At 55.6% G+C, this 20,313-nt stretch overlaps 7 protein-coding genes across 7 annotated transcripts; 2 read left to right on the top strand and 5 right to left on the bottom strand.

The window, feature by feature from the left end:
- Nucleotides 1–348: 348 nt before the first annotated feature.
- CHGG_08632 (uncharacterized protein) lies at nt 349–1,922 on the bottom strand (the record flags this gene model as incomplete). The annotated part of the gene is made up of 4 exons (XM_001226558.1): nt 349–368; nt 657–879; nt 933–1,735; nt 1,802–1,922. The coding sequence occupies 4 exons, from the start codon at nt 1,920–1,922 to the stop codon at nt 349–351; spliced, it is 1,167 nt and encodes a 388-aa protein (XP_001226559.1).
- Nucleotides 1,923–2,630: 708 nt separating this feature from the next.
- On the bottom strand, nt 2,631–4,741 carry CHGG_08631 (uncharacterized protein; the record flags this gene model as incomplete). The annotated part of the gene is made up of 3 exons (XM_001226557.1): nt 2,631–4,221; nt 4,388–4,642; nt 4,719–4,741. The coding sequence occupies 3 exons, from the start codon at nt 4,739–4,741 to the stop codon at nt 2,631–2,633; spliced, it is 1,869 nt and encodes a 622-aa protein (XP_001226558.1).
- Nucleotides 4,742–5,455: 714 nt separating this feature from the next.
- CHGG_08630 (uncharacterized protein) lies at nt 5,456–6,304 on the top strand (the record flags this gene model as incomplete). The annotated part of the gene is made up of 1 exon (XM_001226556.1): nt 5,456–6,304. The coding sequence occupies one exon, from the start codon at nt 5,456–5,458 to the stop codon at nt 6,302–6,304; it is 849 nt and encodes a 282-aa protein (XP_001226557.1).
- Nucleotides 6,305–6,578: 274 nt separating this feature from the next.
- On the bottom strand, nt 6,579–9,806 carry CHGG_08629 (uncharacterized protein; the record flags this gene model as incomplete). Its single annotated transcript, XM_001226555.1, has 6 exons — nt 6,579–6,705; nt 6,762–8,034; nt 8,090–8,325; nt 8,378–8,798; nt 8,892–9,510; nt 9,570–9,806. The coding sequence occupies 6 exons, from the start codon at nt 9,804–9,806 to the stop codon at nt 6,579–6,581; spliced, it is 2,913 nt and encodes a 970-aa protein (XP_001226556.1).
- A 1,007-nt stretch (nt 9,807–10,813) lies between these two features.
- On the top strand, nt 10,814–15,204 carry CHGG_08628 (uncharacterized protein; the record flags this gene model as incomplete). Its single annotated transcript, XM_001226554.1, has 3 exons — nt 10,814–10,902; nt 10,975–11,086; nt 11,533–15,204. The coding sequence occupies 3 exons, from the start codon at nt 10,814–10,816 to the stop codon at nt 15,202–15,204; spliced, it is 3,873 nt and encodes a 1,290-aa protein (XP_001226555.1).
- A 1,726-nt stretch (nt 15,205–16,930) lies between these two features.
- On the bottom strand, nt 16,931–17,705 carry CHGG_08627 (uncharacterized protein; the record flags this gene model as incomplete). The annotated part of the gene is made up of 2 exons (XM_001226553.1): nt 16,931–17,095; nt 17,268–17,705. 2 exons carry the CDS (start codon nt 17,703–17,705, stop codon nt 16,931–16,933), a joined length of 603 nt encoding a protein of 200 aa, XP_001226554.1.
- A 593-nt stretch (nt 17,706–18,298) lies between these two features.
- On the bottom strand, nt 18,299–20,235 carry CHGG_08626 (uncharacterized protein; the record flags this gene model as incomplete). Its single annotated transcript, XM_001226552.1, has 3 exons — nt 18,299–18,785; nt 18,856–19,181; nt 19,267–20,235. The coding sequence occupies 3 exons, from the start codon at nt 20,233–20,235 to the stop codon at nt 18,299–18,301; spliced, it is 1,782 nt and encodes a 593-aa protein (XP_001226553.1).
- Between the last annotated feature and the right edge of the window lie 78 nt (nt 20,236–20,313).

Below are 20,313 nucleotides of genomic sequence, written 5' to 3'. Positions count from 1 at the left end.
TGTTACATTGATGAGCCAGCCACAGTAATCCCTTTCACTGCCGGATTTAGCGGATCGAAACGCTCCATCATTACGAAAGACAAGAAACGACAGCAAAGGGTGGCGGATGTCGGTTTGTTGATCTTCGAGAGATTCGGAACACGTGTAAAGCCCGAACACCGATTTAGTGGCAACGTGTAAGCAACCTAACGGGATTGACTTATTGAAGCAGCGAGTCGGGATCGGAGAATCAAGAAGTCGAAACTCCGAGTAGGCAAAGAACAGCATTCTCCAAAAGAACCGAGAAGGGTTGGGGTTGAGTAAGGAGAATGTTGCCCCCTGACGTCACTAGGGGTACGTTGAGGACAACTATTGTGGGTTCTTAAAGTCTTTGAATGCCCCGTTAGAACAGGCATCTTGGCTAACTGGCGGGGTATGAAGACGCTCTATGGCAGATGTCGAAAAAAACACAGTATCCCGAAGCCTGGTGAGGCTTAGCCCACTTCCATGGCCCGGCCTTTCAAATACTAGAACCAAGCCCATCCGCACTCAATTGTTGCGCCGCGTCTCAGACATCACCATACGTGTGCCCTAGGAGAATTCCATCTCTCGGGACTTAGCAGCCCGGGTATCATAGCATACCATTCGGCATATTACCTAGTTAGGGGTCTGCTCACTTGGCCGGACAGGCAGTTCCTTGTCTTTGCTCCCAGCCTGCTCAGAACCCCCAGGGTAACGTGTCCCCTTATTCTTGACCTTCTTCTCCTTTTTCGGGGGTGGTGGGTAGGCCTTCTCGGCGATCTCTTGCCACTCCTTGGAAGCTTGGAATGCCTCTTGAATGGGGGCTAAGAGTGCGCTGAGCGCCTTCGCAATAGCGGGTTTAAGGAGTTGTGGCGTCAACTGTGACTGGGTTAGTTACTGCATACATACGAACACGGACAACGAGAACTTACCACATCGTTCTTGTAATCCTCACAAATCTTCTCTGCCTCAGTGTAAACGAGCGGCTCCAACCCATCCCGCTCACGCTCGACGCGGAACTCCCCATTCCCACGGAGGCGCGCCGCAGGTAGCAAAACGAACTCAATAAAAGAGATTAGACCGTTATCCTCGACAACTTGCGGCGCGGCATGCGCCTTCTTGATCTTCTTGGCAACCGTCTCCGGCGTATCAAGCAGATCAATCTTGCTGTCGGGGTCACTCGAGCTCATCTTGCCGCCGTGCAACCCAGGAACCATGGGGTTCAGCAGATGGGCACGCTCCCGGTAGCCCAGCTTGGGCAGCCAATCCTTGGCGGCGGTGAACAGCTTCCGCTGGTCCATGCCGCCGAACTGCGCGTCACAGTCCAGGTACTGCTCATCCAGCACCTGCAAGATGGGGTACAGCAGGCCGCTCATGGGCGCGTTGTCCGTCTGCTTGACCACTTCGGCGCCGGCCTTCTTCGCGTCGTGCTCCGAGATGAGCGACGCCATCTTATACACGTCCATGACGTACTCGGGGCTCTTCTGGTACGAGCTGCCGAGCACGACCCGAAGCTTCTCCGTCGACACGCCAATGGCCTGGAGCGTCGCGATGATGATGTGGCGGTAGAACTCGGCACGGTGCATGACCAGCTCTAGGGGCGCCTTGAGGTTGTCGAGGAAGCCATGGATGTCGGCGAGGAGGATGGTCACGTCGCAGCCGGCGGCGAGGAACTGGGCGATCTTGATGGCGGGGACGAAGTAGCCACAGTGTGGACGGCCTGTTGTTGCGGTTCCTGGGCGCGGACTGTCAATATTGTCTGTTGGGGAGGAGGACTGGTCTAACAACACCTGTCACGTACCCCAGTAGATCTTGGGATGTTGCCCCTCATCGAGAATCTTCTTGATGATCTCCTCGTTCAACACCTCAGCGAGGTTCTCCTTGATGAGAGCGAGTCGCTTGTCTGAGTCCGCGGCCGCCATTGTGTCCTGCCTTTCTGCAAAGAATGTAAGGTGATTGTCGAGCACAATTCTCTTGCAAGTCGGACTCACCCGGTTAAAAAAGGTGGCCCCAGAACCGTTGACTCAAAACATTTGGTGGGGCAACCGACACACAGTTGCGAGGGGTGGCGGGGTTGACAGGGAACATCCATACTGCCGTCCATCACCGCCCTTTTCAGGGGCCCACTGTGAACCCTGAGGACTGCAAGTCCCAGAGGCGTTCAGGCGTTCAAGGCTGAAGAATCCTTGGGGGGGCGATATGTCAGACCAGGGACAGTGAACTATTAGAATTTTTTATCATTTGCTTAAAATAGCAATTGTTCGACTGTCTTCGGTGAATCCGTGATCTTTACAGAGAGGACAGAAGGCAATGAAAAGTGACCCAAAGGAGTAAATTCGCATAGCAAACACAACGAACACCACAAGTCCGTTTGTTGAAACGACGGGTTGAAATACAAGGTAACCCTGAATTGGCGGCACCACTGCCTCAAGGATTCGACTGTACAAGGAAATCAACTTGCTGGAACACACCCATAGATGGGGAGAAGAATCATGAGCCCCATTTCGCATTCAGCTTTTCCTGGAACCAACCTGCCGCCCCTGTCTACCAAACCTTGTTACGCCACCTACTGCATCTTCTCATGCGTCGCCATCAACGACCCTGCGAAATTGTCAGCTTCTCATTCTCAATCACCATGGAAATAGGTTGGACTCACCAATAAACGTCGTCACCAAACGGGCGCGAACCTGGCAGATATCCTCAGGCACCAGCCAGATGGTCGCCCCCATCTTTCTCGCAATGCTAATGCTCAGCTTAGCATTCAAGTAGGCGTCCTCGTCGGTGCGGCCATCCGTCACCAGGTCGTAGTCAACATAGCTGCTCTTCATACCGCTGAGCACATCCAGCAAGAAAATGCCCGTGCCGATAGCTGGGTCCTTGAAAGAGCGGATGCTCGAGTTGCGGCCGCCCTTGCGGCTCATGTCGTTTGCCCAACGGACCATCTCGGCGTCGGTGATCTCGCGCTTGCCGAGGCGCTGCGCCAGGCCCTTGAGAGTTAGGGTGATGTCCTTGCGCATCAATTGCCAGACCAGGCCCAGGGTGAGCTTGCGCTGCCCGTCTGTGATATCGGCACCCTGGATGCCAACCAGCGAGAAGCCGTTCTGCTTGCCGAGCTCGATAGCATAGTTTGTGTTCTCGACCGCCTTGAACCGCGACATTTCGCCACCGTGCGCCGGCCGCTTGTTGACGCACCGCCAGTTGACCGAGCCCTTGATAACCTTGTCGTACGCCTGCATCAGGATGGTGCCGTCGCAAAGGTCGTCGAAGAAGGACTGGACGGCTGGCTGCACATCCAAGCTGTTGAGCCACAGCGTGAACACGCGGGCCTCGCGCTCGCCTTCCGCGTCAAAGTCTTCTACCTCGATCTTCTCCTCTTCGGTGATGGGGTCGAGGGCGGGGTGTGTGTTGAAGAGGTTGGCAACGAACGCGAGGTTGAGCTTGGGATTGCCGGCCACGAGCGACGAGGGAGACAAAAACTTCCGGCACCCTAGCTTATCGGCATTTTGGAGTACCTCTTCCGCTCGTTGGTGCAGGTCCCGGGTTTGCAGAGGGCCCCGAGTGCAACCGTACTCGTGCCCAATCTGTGCCAACAAGACGGTGTAGTTTTCGGCGTCTTTCACATCGGAGGAGAAATTCTGCACCCTTCTTGGCCAGTTGGCGGCCTTGAGGTGGTAGTTGAACCACCGGAGGAGGATCTGCTCTGGGGGAAGGCGCAGGAACTGCTCCAGAGTCTCGTCCTCTTCGAGAAGCCGGTAAAGCTCGGGGTGCAGCTTGATGTCAATTTTGCCCAGGAGACCGCGGCGGATGATCTGCCAGATTAGTCCAAGGATGAGATGCTCCCGGACCTCGATGATATCCCCACTGCCAATATTGACCACTGAACAGCCGATACCCTTGGCCGACTCAATGACGATGTTGTTGTTTTCGCTCATATGGAAGGCATTGAGGGACTTGATCTTCTTCCCGGGAATGTTGAGCACACGCTCATCGATCGTGTCCGGGACGCTGTCGTTGATGAGCTTGGCGAGCACGAGACCGTCCTTGCACTCGTCGAACATCTCGAACGTGTCTGTCGGGAACGGCAACCGGGCGCCAATGTCGGGGTCACCTGCGAGAACTGCATTGATGTGACGGGTGAATTCAGTGCGCTCATCTTCGTTGATGGTGTGAGTGATGTTAGAGTTCGACCCTTGCACGAAGATCTTGCCGCTGCCGCCGATGCTGCCTTTGGAAGAGTGGCCGCCACCGGTTCGCTGGGAGATGACGGCGGCGGGTGAAGCGGCGGCGGCGGCGGAAACACCCCCGGAGCCCGCCGGAGAGTCGCGAAGCTTGGCAACAAGCTGGGAGTCAAGTCAGTCGTTTCGGACTTTGTAGAAACGTGTTCAACCTAGCAGGTCGTGAAGCTTGGGGATCGGCAGGATGTAGACGTACCCCGACGTAGTCTTCTAGCTCGACTCGCCTGGAAGAATCAAGCTCAACATCTTTTAGCGCCTGACGGACCACATCGTAGGGCTGACGCTCGCTTGTTTGCGTGGCTTTGATGGCGGTAGCCTCGTCAATGTACCCCTTGTCGTCAACATCGAGCTTACGGAAGGCGTCGGCGAGGGAAAAGATATCGTTCTGTTGGAATTGAGGAAATTTCCTGCGTAGAGATGTCAGAACCGGGCAGGTAGAAAAAGCGCGGCATACGAATTGCTGTCGAGCAGCGCAAGCCTTACCTCTGGAGCTTAAGGACGTTCATGACGGGCGCGATTTCGCAGAGCTATTGTGCAGATGATCTGGCGATGCGCGGCAATAATGGCCCCCAGCGCAACTCGGCAATGGGGGGTATTTCGTTGTGGATAGGTCTGGTGCTCAAGGTGAAGCAAACAAAAAGAGAGTCAGCGGGAAATGGCAGCCGGAATCTCGCCCTTTTGTCTCTCCAGGAGGCTGCTGCGCTTGTTCATCCGAGTTGGGTTGGAGGGGGTGGAGGGGCTCCCTCCTCCAGGAAACTGATGTAATCCGACCAGGGTGTCAAACCAAGCCCCAGCAGGATTGCGTAACCGCCCAATCAACCTTCAGGCATCCCCCAATCTTCAACAGGAGTCATTGTTAACTGGTCACTTGCTCTTGGCATGATTTCAGTGAGTTTCCATCGGAATCCACCGGTGGAACAAGGTACACCATTAACATTCGCAACTGAAATTTATTTCCTTCCTTTGGGTTGACATTGTGTGGATAGCTTCAACAACCTGGGAGCAACTTTAATGCCTAATTGAGTGAAACAAAGTTCCCTACCAAGGATATTCAATAATTACGGGCCGTACGTAAGTCCCATGAGGTCTAGAGGTCGCGTTGCCCTTTACATTATTTTTAGGCAACGACTGACATCCTCGACAGATTGGAAGAGTCCCCGTGGATTTGATACTCCCAATTTGACATCTCCCCCGGCCTTAGTTTTCACCCCCCGCCCAACATGACAGAAACCTGCAAAGCCTGTCATGACCCTCTCAGCCTAACCCTAGACCCAGAGGACTCCGGCGCCGAGGACTCCGAGGAGACCGTCCCCGATGACGTCCTCCTGCCCTGCGGCTGCCACTTCCACTGGCAATGCCTCCTCAACTTCTCCTCCACCATAACCAGCACCCTGACCTGCCCATCCTGCAACCGCCACCTCCCCTCCAACGCCCCCACCGGCGGGGGATCCTCCTCCTCGGCCTCAGCACCACCGCCCACATCAACCAACCCAGTCATCCTCACGCACTACACCAACGAAGGCGGTATCCAGCCGTCCCTAGACATCTACCCCTTCCTGACCGAGGAGACCTTCCTCGACGCGCACCCCGAGGCGCGGCCAGCGCGGGCGCTGCACACGCTGGCGGCGGAGGGCGAGGTGCAGGGGATGGTGAACCTGCTGACGGACGCCGACATGCGGGACGAGGACGAGGACGACGGCGACGAGGAGGGTGGTGAGGCTGGTGAGGGCGAGGGCGGGGACCAGGCACTGTCGTCGTCCCAGCTACTGACCTGGCGGGACCCGCTCAACGGCGGGCGGAGCGCGCTGCACGTGGCGCTGGAGGCGCGGCAGGAGGAGGTGGTGTGGTTGGTGCTGTGGCTCGGGAGCGGGGCGAGGCGGGAGGATTTTCCCGAGGCGGTGGTGCAGGTTGCGCTGGCGATGGGGTTGCCGAGGCGGGTGGATGGGGCGGGCGGGGAGGGGGGCGAGGATGTGAGGTTTGTGAGGGATGAGGCTGGGAGGACGGCGGGGGATGTGTGTTTGGAGCTGGGGCAGCCTTGGGCGAGGTTGGTTGAAGGGGGGGTTGTTTAACTAAAAGTAAAAGGGGGTTGGCAAATGGAGGATAGAGAAAAGAAAGGGGAGGGAATTCGGCGGGGGAGGGAATTCGGCGTGGCAGGTCTTAGCCTACGGCGGCGCAACGGGGACCCGAGATACAGCGACTAAATAAAGAAGCAACACCCATGTTGGGCTGGTATCTAACGCTCTATAAACTCACAATGTAAGCCTGGCGTCCCGTCCCCGGACAACGCCATGACTCGAGACTCGCCCCGTCTAAACCTTCTATGTTACCACCAACACCAGGAAATCAACCCCTCGAGTTCTGCGCCTTGCTTGCCAACATCTGCGACAGCATGAAATGACTGACATCCTCATCCGCCCAATAGCTCATGTGTGAAGCGATCGTGTTGATCGGGTTGAAGTCGAGCACACTCCTAATGCCAGTTAGCCAACAATCGGGCTCAAAGAAAGCATGAACGCAAGGACTTACTCTTGGATGCAATAATCCACCCTCCCGTTCCGGTTCAGCGCCCTGATCTTCGTCTCCTCCCTCCTCATCCTCTGCGCTTTACGCTCCTCTTCCATCCACTTCTCTCGGTTGAGCGTTAAGGATTCCGCCACAGTAGCAGCGCCCTTCTCTGACTCTTTACTACCATCTTTGTTGCTTGCCATATCAGCGCGGCTTTTTTGGAATGTACTAAATAGCGTTTCCAATTCGTCGTCAATCAGCGCGCCCGCGCCGCCACCATTTGCTGCGCCAGTGGCTAACTTGCGCATACGCTCCGCCGTCTTTTCGCTGCGCTCTGCTTCAGAGAGGGCGGTACCGTCCGCGATCACCCCCGCAGATATGTTCGTCCCTGCGCCAGGGCTTGACGGGTGTTGCTGCTGTTGCTGCTGCTGCTGTTGAGACGCCGTGATCCTGGCCACGTCCTCGTTGCTGAGACCGAGGCTGCGGTTGAGTAGGTTGCTGGCAATTCCCGCGCTGAGGCTGCTCCAGAGGCCGGAAACGCTCTGGCCTACTTTGGCCCCAATGCCGGTCAGGCCCTGAGGTGCGACGGACCCAAAGATCCACTTCTTCGTGTACGGTAAGGCCTGGGGTTTGAGCGTTGTCATGATAGGAGAGATAAGGGGTTCGAGGCGGTACGATATCGGGTCAGAAGGATGAAAGACATTGAAGAGCTGGCCGACTTTGGGGGACGATACGTTGAAGGGCAGGCCGGTGATGGGCGAGAGTCGTTGGTTGGCGTACGCTTGGGAAGGGAGGTCTAGGAAAGGGTCGTCCATGTAGTCTGGGTTGAGGGGACTCTCCGATGGGAGGGCGTTAGGCAGATCCCGGGCGGAGATGGTACGGCCTTTGAGCATCTGAAATAACCCGATGGGAGAACCCAGACAGTAGAAGTCGTCTACTTCAAACTCAAAAGCCAGCTCCTTCTGCTCCTTTGACTCGTATTGATCTGGAGAGGCAGGCCAGAACCGAAGAGGGTTCCTTGGCGACCCCGTGGCCGGGGACTTCTCCTTCTGCCGGCAGAGGATGTCGAACATGATTGCAGAGCCTAGCGAGTGGCCCACGATGTGGACTTTTCCGTTGAACTCCGGGTTGCGTTCCTTGAAGATCTTGTAGATACGGTTTGACTCTCGTAGCACGATCTCGACAATCTGCTCCCGGTAAGCACTCTGGTAGAGGAGCACGTCTAAGGCGAGATCCGATATGAGTGATCTTGCAAATGCGACTCCCTCGATCGTGATATCTTCTAGGGAAGGATCTATGGATAGGTTAGCTGTCATGCGAGGCGTGTGGCGTATTTCCGATGCACTCACAGTCGTCTTCTTCATCGTGTAATTCCCCCAGATCCCGCTCCCCCCGTTTCGGCTTGCGCTTTGGAAAGTCGAGAAGATGACGCCAGTTGACAGGTAAAACCTGGACGCGGGAGTTCCCAAGTCCAGGTTCGTTGATCTCCGAGTTCAATGCCCGTAAGTCTGCCGAAGCCGAGTAGACCGATTTCATGGTCTTGCGGAACATGTTGACATCATGCACAAAATTTATACTCTCCATCCTGTAGTTCGGTTAGCTGCAGATCGGCCCAGAGACTGGGGGCAGATGCATACCTGCGCGAAAGCAGTTGCCCAATGCCGTGAGTAACAAGCACAAGGTGTTCAATGTCTCGCCCTTGGTTGTCGTCGACTCTGGTGTTGTAGTCTCCCGAAATCTCTTCTTCTTCGCGCTCACGGATTGCCTCTTCCTCCGCTTCAGGGTCCTCGGCTCTCTCTATCAAGTTCGAAAGCTGTCGTGTCAGACGGTTTCGGGTGCTCTGGAGATCGTCATGAACGTCCTCTTTTGGATCGCCCGCCTCCGATACTGTGCTGGAAGGGGGTGCGGACCGCCTCTTCAACGCTCTGGACGTTTTGTCGTCACGCTCTTTAGACGTCGCCTTTGTACCTTCTGGAGTCGATGGTCGTTTTTCTTCCTTGGAACTTTTCGGCTCGGTGTATCCACGGACAAGCTTGACACCGCCCATGTAGCCACCGCCTGCGAACCTCTCATACATGGTTGATGTCACCCAGGACAACATACTGTCGGATGACAGCCAGGCCGTATTCGAGTCTTGGTATGTCACCACACTGTTCATGTAGCCTCCAAAGAGGCGGTAAGTTTGTGGTTGCTGCTGCTGAGTAGGCTCCTTCTTAGGGACACCCTTTTCAGCGTCGTCAATAGCATTCAAGTTACCCGCCGAAGTTTTCGCAGCAACGGTTTTGGATGCGGAGTCGCTCCGTCTCCTCGGTAGATGCTGCCATGGTTTGGTTTTGAGATAGCCCTCCTCCAACTGGGCAGCCAGGTTTTCTTCACAGGGGCGGAGGGCTGAGCCCTCTTGGTAAAACCAGCTTCCGCGTCGGACATGGTACACAGGACCCTCCCAGTAAACGGGAGCAAGTTCGCGTTCCTCCAGATTAACATCGAACAGAAAATCCTCGTTCACTGGAACGGTGGTTTGGGAAGCCGTTGAGTCGGCGTCATGCATTCCTTCCGTGGAAGCTGAGCGAGGCCGTTTGGCCCCAGCTCCTGGACCATTAGGCCCATTATTTTGCTCCCTTTCTCGTTCTATGTCCTGCAACTTCCCCTGGTATGCAATCTCGATGGCGCGGGAATCTTCGACAGAAAACGGGACGAACTTCTTGGGTAGAGTGGGTTTGGGGTCCTCGGTGTTCTTAGCCGACATGAATTTTGGCTTGCGCTTCGGGATCTGGGCAAAGTTGGTGTAAGTATTCTCCCCGGCGCACGTCGTGCAATCGGCGGACTTACATCAACGGCATGGAACCATTTCACTTTCAACGATGGACAGTCTGACGGATACCGCCCCAAGCTTTGGCCGTAGAACGGGTTCGTTACATGGTCCCCGGGATTTGAGGGGACCGCTGCCGGTTGAGGGTCTTTTGGTGTTGGGGTTGCACTGCGACTTCCGGCCCAGGGGTTGATCGAGTCGACAGCTGAGGCGAGATACGACTTCTCTGCCTTCTTTTCGGCTGACCCTGGCGGCATGACTCCGGTATGGCCAAGCGGCCACCCGAAGGGAGGTCTCGATATTCGTCTTGCCTGCCAAAGTTGACAGCTGTTCTGGTGGAGATGTGACCTCCTCAACAAGGAATAAGGACTGATCCGCAACGAAAATTGCGGCGCCAATACTGAGGAATAATGCAACGCTAGAGGATCGTTAATCCCTGGACGGGCAAGAAGCGAAAACGCCAATTCGCGGCACAGAGGCTTCGCCGTTGAAAGCGGCGCGACGCGGAGAGAGGGGCGCTGCTGGCGGGGAAACGTGATATTGGATGAAGCACTGGAGACAGCGTTTGATGACAGATGGGAAAGTCGAAAAATTGGAGTCTAAGAAGACAGAATTTGTCACGGGTATCTTATCTGACCAACAATGTCTCAGAAGTGAGGCACAGAAAGATTTACATTGGCCAGGTGATGTGGTCTTGGTTTGGGTCGGTTCTTGAAGTTGCAGGTGGTTTGAGCGAACATATGCTCCCAGCAAACGATGACGGATGGTGCTGACACGGTGGCTGCTGGTTGGTGGGGATTTGGGACCGTTGTTCGTTTCCGGCAGGCAGAACATGTGGTCCGAGCTTAACAACGCCAAGCCAAAGCGGGATCCGCCTTGGCGTGATGCGGGTGCTGCATGAAGTTGCATCCATTCCACTGACTTGGTGGGGCACGACCTCGGAATTGGAGTCATTTGGTCCAGCCTGCCCCGCCGCCGCCAAAAATTGTTCGTGAACTTTTACTTTCTTTGCCTGCTGCTAGCATTACGACATCAAATCTGCCGTTCCGCCACCCACAGAAGAAGACCGGATACACAATTTATTCGGCAGACACGCTCATCACAATTTTCGGCTCTGCGTCCCATACCAATATCCTTCGACCACAACCCATTCGTCACACAATCATCGCTGCCATGAGCAGGTAGCAGGGACAGCGACATCGAGCGCGTCACGGAAATTTCGCGATCTTGACTTGCAACTTCCCATTATATTTGCGGAGGAGCCATGGGTGCCGAACAGAAAGCGCGCCGGCGCAAGGAGCAGCTGGTTGACCAGGTCCCGAAGCGCTTCAAGTCGCTAAAGTTCGGAGTTCAGTAGGTGCCCCTTCGGAGCGTCCCCCGCTCGATCGTTTCGGTGCCGTAGGCTCATTCGTTGTCATTACTTAGATCCCACCAGGACATAGTGAGCCAGGGTGTCCTCGAAGTTTCCGACAACTTGCTATACGATGTGGAAAACCGGCGAGCGGCGTTCCCTCATGGACCCCTCGATCCACGCCTGGTGAGCAGCTCAAGCGCCCTCTAATTTTTTTCCCGTGGAAGCTAATAAACCTACAGGGGACCTCGAGCACGAACCGCGAAAGCAAGTGTAGCACATGCCATCTAGGGTTGCAAGAATGCCCTGGCCATTTCGGCCACGTTCGCTTGCCGTTGCCCGTTTTCCACATTGGCTACCTTAGGTACATTCAAGCGACATTACAGAATATTTGCAAGGACTGCGCCAAAATTTTATTGCAGGAACCGGAACGTCGCCAGTTCCTGAAAGAGCTGCGCCGCCCTGGGATCGACAACCTGAGGCGGTCAGGAATTTTGAAGAGAATCAACGAGCAGTGTAGAAAGGCGAGGACGTGCCCACACTGCGGCTCTATACAAGGCGTCATTCGGAAGCTGAGCGTCATGAAGCTCGTGCATGACAAATTCTCGGCTTACAATAAGTCGACGGCACAGAAAAAGATTGCCCCCGAGAGCAAAGTCGAGTTCGATGCGTCATTCAACCAGGCCAAGAAGTACACGCCGGAGCTGGAGAAGCACACTCGAAAGGCAATGGAGGACTTAAATCCTCTAAAAGTTCTGAACCTCTTCAGAGCGATCAGCCAAACCGACTGTGAGCTATTGGGATTAGACCCTTCCGAGGGTCGACCCGATATGTTCCTATGGCAATACCTTCCGGCCCCGCCCATCTGCATCAGACCGTCCGTCGCGCAGGAGAATGCCAGCAATGAGGACGACATTACGAGCAAGCTTTCAGAAATCATCCTTTACGCCGGCCACTTGCGCGAATCGTTGAAGAAGGGGGTTGCGTTGCCGGTCATTATGGAGCAATGGGAATTCTTGCAGCTGCAAGTGGGCATGTACGTCAACAGCGACGTACCGGGCCTCTACCAACCCGGTTTCGGAAAGCCTATCCGTGGGTTTTGTCAGCGTCTCAAGGGCAAGCAGGGTCGGTTCCGTGGCAATCTCTCAGGCAAGCGTGTCGACTTTTCTGGGCGGACTGTCATCTCACCCGACCCCAACCTGAGCATTGAGCAGGTGGCAGTCCCAGAGTTGGTGGCCAAGAACTTGACCTACCCTGAGCGGGTAAACCATGCCAACATCGAGAAGCTGAGGGAGCGTGTCATCACCGGGCCCAATATTTGGCCCGGTGCCCAGGGAATCATCAAGAAGGACGGAGCCAAATACAACCTGAAAATCGGCAATGAAAGCCTCCGCGAGAAACACGCAAATAACTTAGAACACGGTGATGTTGTCGAGCGTCATCTGGAAGACAACGACGTTGTGCTCTTCAACCGGCAACCTTCCTTGCACAAGCTCAGTATCATGAGCCATCTCGCCAAGATTCGACCCTGGAGGACGTTCCGTCTCAACGAATGTGTGTGTACCCCGTACAACGCCGATTTCGACGGAGACGAAATGAACCTGCACGTCCCGCAGACGGAGGAGGCTCGGGCAGAAGCAATCAACTTGATGGGCGTTAAACACAACCTCGTCACACCCAAGAACGGCGAGCCCATCATCGCCGCTACGCAGGATTTCATCACGGCGGCTTACCTGTTGAGCAGCAAGGATATATTCTTCGACCGGGCATCGTTCACCTACGTCTGTACCCAAATGCTTTTGGGCGACACCCATCTCGAGCTCCCCCCACCTGCCATCATCAAGCCCAGGGCCCTCTGGACTGGCAAGCAGATCTTCAACGTACTCATGCGCCCCAACAAAGAATCCCCCGTTCTGGTAAACCTCGAGGCGAAAAACAAGGTCTTTTTCAAGAAAAAGGATGGCCAAATCCCGGACATGGACATCGACGACGCGTTTTTGGTCGTTCGCAACTCGGAGGTTATGTGCGGGAGGATGGACAAGGCAACGGTTGGAGGAGGCAAGAAGAACTCAGTATTTTACGTGATCCTCCGTGATTTTGGGCCGGACCATGCGGCGGTTGCAATGAACCGGTTGTCCAAGCTTTGCGCCAGAACTTTGTCACTGCGGGGGTTCTCCATTGGCGTTGGGGATGTGTGGCCATCAGGGTCCCTGACGAGTCACAAAGCCCAACTTGTCGAGGACGCCTACAACAAGTGTGATGATCTCATCGAGACGTATAGGCAAGGAAAGCTCGAGAAGGCTCCGGGATGCAACCTCGAGGAGACGCTCGAAAACTCCATCTCTGGTATTCTCAGCAAAGTCCGGCAGCAGGCTGGTAACTACTGTGTTGGGAACTTGAGCAAAAACAATGCTCCGCTGATCATGGCTAAATCAGGATCCAAGGGTTCCGACATTAACGTCGCCCAGATGGTTGCCTGCGTCGGTCAGCAGATTATCGGCGGCAAGCGTGTGCCTGATGGGTTCCAGGACCGCAGTCTGCCGCATTTTCACAAGAACGCGCGCCAGCCCCCGTCTAAGGGGTTCGTGAGGAATAGCTTCTACACAGGGCTAGTCCCGACCGAGTTTCTTTTCCACGCTATCTCGGGCAGAGAAGGTCTCGTCGATACGGCCGTCAAGACAGCCGAGACAGGCTACATGTCCAGGCGACTGATGAAATCACTTGAAGATTTGTCAACACAGTACGACGACACGGTTCGAACGTCGGAGGGGGGCATCGTCCAGTTTCAGTACGGGGCTGACAGGCTCGACCCCGTGGATATGGAAGGTGACGCCAAGCCCGTTGACTTTACCAGGACGTGGAATCATGCGCAGAGCATTACGTGGAGCAACTCGGATACGTCGCTATTGCCTTGGGAGATCCAAAAGCTAAGCAAGGCGATACTGGATGAGGAGCGGAGTAAGTATGTCAGGCGACATCTCGTCACGAACGAGGAGATCAAGTACGACGACGAGACGATCCGCGAGAGCATGGAGCATGACGTTTTGATCGCCATCGACGAACACGAGAGCGCCAGAGTCTACTTAAACACCATCCGGGATTATGTCATGGAGCGCGCCGTGAAGCTGGCGAAGGTTCGGAAGTCGGTGGGGTTGGACCCGTGCATCCCGGACGATAAGCGAATGAAGGAAGAAGTCGACGGGTGGAAGCCGGCGGTAGCAGAGGGGTCAGAGATGGATGTTGACGCCCATGGCGAGCCCTGTCAGCCATTGGAATATGTGCTCAGAGATCTACGACGGGAGATCAACGAAGAAGACGACCTCGACGAAACGGCTCGGCAAGCGAGGATCCAAGCCAAGGCGCAGGACCACGTTAACCGCGTCGCCAAGGTGTCAGAGCGTACGCTACGGCAATTCATTCAAATGTGTCTCCACAAGTACAAGAAGGCACGAGTCGAACCTGGCCACGCGGTGGGCGCCGTTGGAGCACAATCTATCGGCGAACCCGGCACGCAGATGACGCTTAAGACGTTCCATTTTGCGGGGGTTGCTGGTATGAGTATCACGCAAGGTGTGCCCCGTATTAAGGAAATCATCAACGCTTCGAAGACCATCAGCACACCGGTTATCAGTTGCGAGCTGGAAAATCGGGTGGATATAAAGGCCGCGCGTGTGGTCAAGGGTAGGATCGAGAAAACATATGTTTCAGATATAATCTCATTCGTCGACGACGAGTGGCTTCCGGACGTTGCCAAGATCGTCCTCCAGGTGGACCTGCAGGCGCTCTCAGACATGCAGCTCGGCATTTCGATGAAGGATATCGCCGACGCTATCGTGCGGGCCAAGAAGCTGAAGCTCAAGGTCGAGCCCGAGGACCTGCGGATCGGTCGCGACCGCGTCGAGGTGATCGTCCGCAACACATGGCAGGACGTTACCGCTGCGCGTAAAGCAGCCCGAGTCCGCGCGGCTGCCGTCGAGAAGGGCCACATCATGTCCAGCGCCCTGGACGAGTCAGCAGCCGACTTTCAACTCCGCGTCAACTTCCTCAAGCGCATGCTCCCGCAGGTCGTCATCTCGGGCTACCCCGACGCGGCGCGCGCCATCATCCAGACGGACGACAAGAACGAGCACATGGTGCTCGTCGAAGGGTACGGGCTGCGCGCGTGCATGACGACCGAGGGCGTGATCGGCACCAAGTGCGTGACGAACTCGGTCATGAGGAAGTGCCGCGACGTGCTGGGGATCCGAGGCGGCCGCGCACCACCATTCGCGACCAGAAATCGCGGCTGTCATGCGCCGAGATGAGCATCGACCCCCCGGGCACATGGAACTTGCTGGCCGATGTCAATGACGTACAAAGGGCGAGATCCCTGGGCATCACCCGCTTTCGGCCTGGCCCAAGATGCGCGACAGCCGTGCTGCAGCTGAGCGTCGTTCGAGAAGACGCCCGACCCACTTGTTCGACGCGGCGGCGGGCATGAAGGGGGACCGCATCCAGGGTGTCAGGCGAGTGTATTATCATGGGCCAGAGCATGTCGATCGGGTACCGGGACGTTCCAGGTGGTGCGGCGGTTGGGGATACGCGATCACCAGGCTGCGCCGAAGAAAAAAAATATTTGAGGATTCGTGGAAGAAGAATGAGCTGATTCGAAGGAAGTCGAGGCTTGAAAAGCGGAAGAGTGGGATGCCGGTTGTAGTTCAGTAATTAGCGATGATTTCGATTGTGTGGAGATGGGAGGGTTTGAATCTACGGTGTTATTATGTTCAGCCAACTAAGCCCACTCTCCTTGTCACACGGCTATGATGCAGACCTCCTCGACTTAGCTATTGCGGGGGAAGCCTTGAGGACGACCACACGGACCTCTAGTCATAACTCGAGGAGAGTCGACCATTCGAGGGCTGCGGGCCAAGCCTTTAACTGGGTACTCAGATATGAGCTCACCGGCCAGCCCCGGGCCTACGACGACGGGAACGACTAGAACCCCTGAGTTGGTCCACGGCAGTTTATGGCTTAGGTTGCTACGGCCACGATGGTGCTTACTGTGCCTCGGAATGTGCGTTAGGGGACACTGAAAGGAGGCTTCATCAGTACGGGTGGCACTCGCACTCTACCGGGGAGAGGATAATATAGTCATTTTAGCCCGACGAAGCTGTCGCTGGTTGCCGACGTCATTTCTCCCCCCTGTGACCAAGGAACCAAGCCAATCGCCAGCCCAGATAAACAGCACCAACTGGGCTTCCGGGAGGTTCTGGATATCATCGAAACAGATCTACATCTCTTCATAACGATAGCGGGATATTTTTTATTGTGCGACGCCTGGGGGTTAAGTCAAAAATCACCGTTGTTAGCTAACTGCGATGTTAAATCATAATGCAAGATGCCTAGAATCCTTGAATCATCCAAGCCCTCCACACATCTGTATCATGCCCCATACCCGGCTGTCCATCCTCCCATCATACTTAGGCATGAACAACCAACTTGGGAACTGCTCGCAATGAGGCGCAGCGCATAGTGGATATTTCTCACTGCAGGCCCGGCAGAGGAAGTGGTTCATGATGCAAGTCTTTGTCGGTGCAAGCGTATCTTGTGCCTAGTCGAGCAAGAATGTTCAGGTATATAAACCGGCAACATGCTTACAAGAAGAGCCAGCTTGATCAATAGCCGGTGGTGTACTAGGTGTAATTCTCTGGCTTGGGTTTGAGAAGACTTGATATTGGGTTGCCATCATTGTGATCGGGAAGGGCCATTGAAGTTTATATGCGTTTTCCACCCCCAAGTGGGACACCACATCTTCGGGCCTAAGCACGCTAACTACATCCGGATCAAATCGTTTTGCCTTTAACTCGTACAAGCCCCCTACTTCTTCCCTCTTTCTCGCTGCACCATTTACCTCTTGCCTTGGTTGTTGTTAGCAGATCAACTTGGAGGCTACTTTCTCCAAGTGTTCAGCGTCCTATCTTCAGCAGCTAAAGCGGGACCTGCTGGTTAAGGCTCGTGGTTGAGGCTCATGGTGTTGAGTGTCGGCTTCTTCTACTGTGACTGGTCTAGACTCTCCTCCTCATTCAGCTCCAGCCTTCCTGTTGCCATTGCGTATTTGATCGTCGCCCGGACTGCCTTCATAATCTGGTGACCAATGCCTTGTATCCGATGGCGCTTTCCCTCCCAGATAGAACGAGAGGCTTCCTCGTCTTGCCACTGTGCATTGCAGCATGTCTTCCCTCAGAGCTGTCCATCTCACGCATCGGAAAAGAAAGTGTTCCACTGATTCCCTCGCTTGTCCACAGGCACAAAGGTCTGACTCGACCGCCCCAATCCTGCTCAAAAAACCGTTCAGTCTCGCCATTCCGGTTCGGAGCTGCGCCAATACGCAGGCCTCCCTTCGCTTCAGCTTGTCATAGAGATGGCGCGTGTGCTTGCCTGGTAGTGCTGCGTCCATGACCTTTGAGAACTTGCCCACGCTTACAGGTAGAACTCTTGTCGCCCGTTGTCTTTCCATTGCCAGCCTCATCGCGGTAGACTTGGCCTGGGGTATTTGGGAGTCGGGTGTGCGTCCTTGCTTCGACGCTCTCTGGGCTGCTGCCTTGGCATCTGACCCCAGTGCGAAGTCAATCTCCGCTGGTATCCACAGAAAGTTGACCGAGTTCCCTCTTTGTCGGTGCAGCCTGGCCAAGTCGTAGATTTGCCGTATGATGCTTTGGCCGGATTGCTGCCGCGGCTGTCCAACTGCCGCCAGCGCTGACTGGTTCCTAGTGATCACGGTGATGTGCCTGTGGCAGATGCTAGCCGGTAACTTCTCCAGGGCCATTGCGATGGCTGCTAGCTCTGCTGTATATGGGTTCTGCTCTTCCCTTGTCCCAAGAACAACAGCATAGTTTGTCACACGTCTCGCTAGTTCTGTTGAAGAGAGTATCCCGTGCAAGGCCCGCCCATGCCAACAATGCCCTTCTTTACGGATGAGCTGGTTGCGATCACGATTCCCGAAATTTTGTTGACCATCTCGACCGCCTTCCCTCGATCGGCTTCGAGCGTCGGTCGTAGGCGAGGTACCCAGGGCGGGACGGCGTATTCCTGGATTGTCTCCATCCGGTCAACTCCGTACTCCTTTCGGCCACGCGGGCAATTTTCTGCAGCGGAGATACCGAATCGTACGGTGGTCCGGACTTTCTTCATGGGCAAGGGGGATGCGTTTCCGGGCAGCGTGTGGATGTTGATCCACAGTGGTACTTCTTTGGGCTGCCATCCTGGCCCGTTGTTCGAGCTCTGGTGCTGTTTTGCGCCAATCCTACGTTCGAGATCTCGCCAGGTTTCTCCAAAACGTGTATGTCTGGACGAAGCCGTGTCAGGTCTAGTTGTCCACCACCGCTTGGCCGTATGGCTGAGCGGCTTGGCTTTAGGTGCTCAGGGCGTAAGACCGCCTTCGGTTACCGCTGCCATGAGCCTGTCCGTCTGCTGCTGGACATTGCCGTCCCAGGGGATGCGTTCGAGGTGTGCTGCCACCCTAGTCCTAATTTCCGTCCAGGGCGCGTTCTTGAAGAGGAACCTCGTCTCACTGGGACGGTCCTCCACCGTGGTGTCAAAAGCTGTCTCGATTGCTCTGTGGTCTGAGCCATGGTCGCAGGAGTGAATCGTGCATCTGAGTAGTTGGTCTGCTAGTTCTGCAGAGGCCGGTACCAGGTCGATTGTGCTCTCAATGTCGCCTGACTGCCACGTCTTCGTGCCTCTTGGGAGGAGGCTGCAGAGGGAGTGTTCGTCCATGAGGTTGATGATGCGGTCTCCCTCGCCTTGTCTCCGTGGTGAGACATCGTCCCCTCCCCAAAGCTGGCCGTGGCGGTTGAAATCGCCCGCCAGTATGATATCCGTTCTCGTCCCTGTTCCGTTTCGAAACCTCTTAATCATTAGGTCAATCCCCCTCATTGCATCTTACCAGTGCTTCGTCACTACCACCCTCCACATACACTGACACCGTCAGCACTGCCCGGTCTGGGAGCCGGATGCGTGCTGCGGTGAGGTCTGCCGACGGCACTGGAATCTGCTCGACCTCTATATCGCTTCGTACCCATAGCATGCTCCGAATTGGCCACGTGGCTTCTCGTCTTGTCGTTGGTATCAGCTTCGTCCAGTTGTGATGACTCATTGGGACCGCCGTCACCGAGCCTTCGATCAGCCTGGCATATGGTTCGGAGATGGCCAGCACTGCGAAGTCCTTGAGTCCCTCGTCGTTTAGCAGACTCTGCTGCACTTCTCTCCGTTTGCGGACGTTGAGCTGAAGGATCTTAAGCGTCTTGGGCCCCATTGTTCAACCAGCGTACCCGACAGTTCTTGCTAAATGACTCGTGTGGTCCTCTGCATAGCACGCACTTCAGGACCACGGACTGACACGTCTTGTGGTGGTGACCCTGTTCCGCACACCTTCCGCATCTTTGCGGCTTTTTGCAGGCGAAGGCCTTATGGCCGATTTCCTGGCATCTGTAGCACTGGGTTGGGCCTTCCCGGGGCGCGAACACGGTCGTGTAAGCGGATTCTCCGGCCAGATGGAAGTAACGCCCGTCTAGAAGTCGCCTCGCTTCGCTGCCCTCCGTCACGTAGACGACCATAGAGCCGTAGGCCTTGCCTGTATCCTTCCTGCTGAGCCAGACGATCTTGGCAATGTTGACGTCGTTCTCTGTACCAAGGGCTTCCATTGCCCCTGGTAAAACGTTCCCCTCGGCGTCGAGGACCGCTGTGCGGTTGGCATTGTCGATCCTCACTGGGTAGAGCTGATCCCTCAGCACCCGTACGCCCGGGACAGTGATCTTTTGTGCTGCATCCTTGACAATCCTGGTCTCGTTTTCGTCTCTACAAACCACCTTGACCCGATCCGGGTTCCGGGCCTCCTTTACAACCGCAGCGCAGCGCCAATCTCCCATGTTCTCCAGTGTCCGGACCTCCGCCTCGATTGCTTTTCTGACATCCGCCACCTGGACTTTGTTCTTTTCGTTTTCCTCCACTCTGGATGTGTCGATGGTGCAGAACAGCGTGTCGGTAAAGGATGAGGGTGTCGTGTTCGACGAGGAGAGGGTGCGCACCCCGCTTGGTTGGCTTGATGGTGGGGTGCGAGCGACTTCGGCGTACGATGCTCTTGCGCTTGGCTGGGACGAGGCCGTGAATACCGGGTTGCGTATAAGGACGTCGATCTGGTCTCGAGCTTGCCTCAGCTCCTCTGATAGCTGTGCCTTTGTGTTCGCTAGGGCGCATTCCATTTGACGTTGGTATTCCTGGAGCTGATGGTGCAATTCTTGAATCGTGTTCTGCTGCTTGCTGACCACGTCGCGTAGTTCAATGATTGTGTCGAGCATCTCGTTTCGCTGTGCATTGAGCACCTCTAGGAGTGTTTGTAGCGCTGTCTTCCCGGTCCCAACTTCGCTGTTGGTCGC

This window comes from Chaetomium globosum, genomic scaffold (assembly GCF_000143365.1).
Source record: "Chaetomium globosum CBS 148.51 scaffold_6 genomic scaffold, whole genome shotgun sequence".
Lineage (NCBI taxonomy): Eukaryota > Fungi > Ascomycota > Sordariomycetes > Sordariales > Chaetomiaceae > Chaetomium > Chaetomium globosum.
This window is presented reverse-complemented; position numbering and strand designations above follow the sequence as displayed.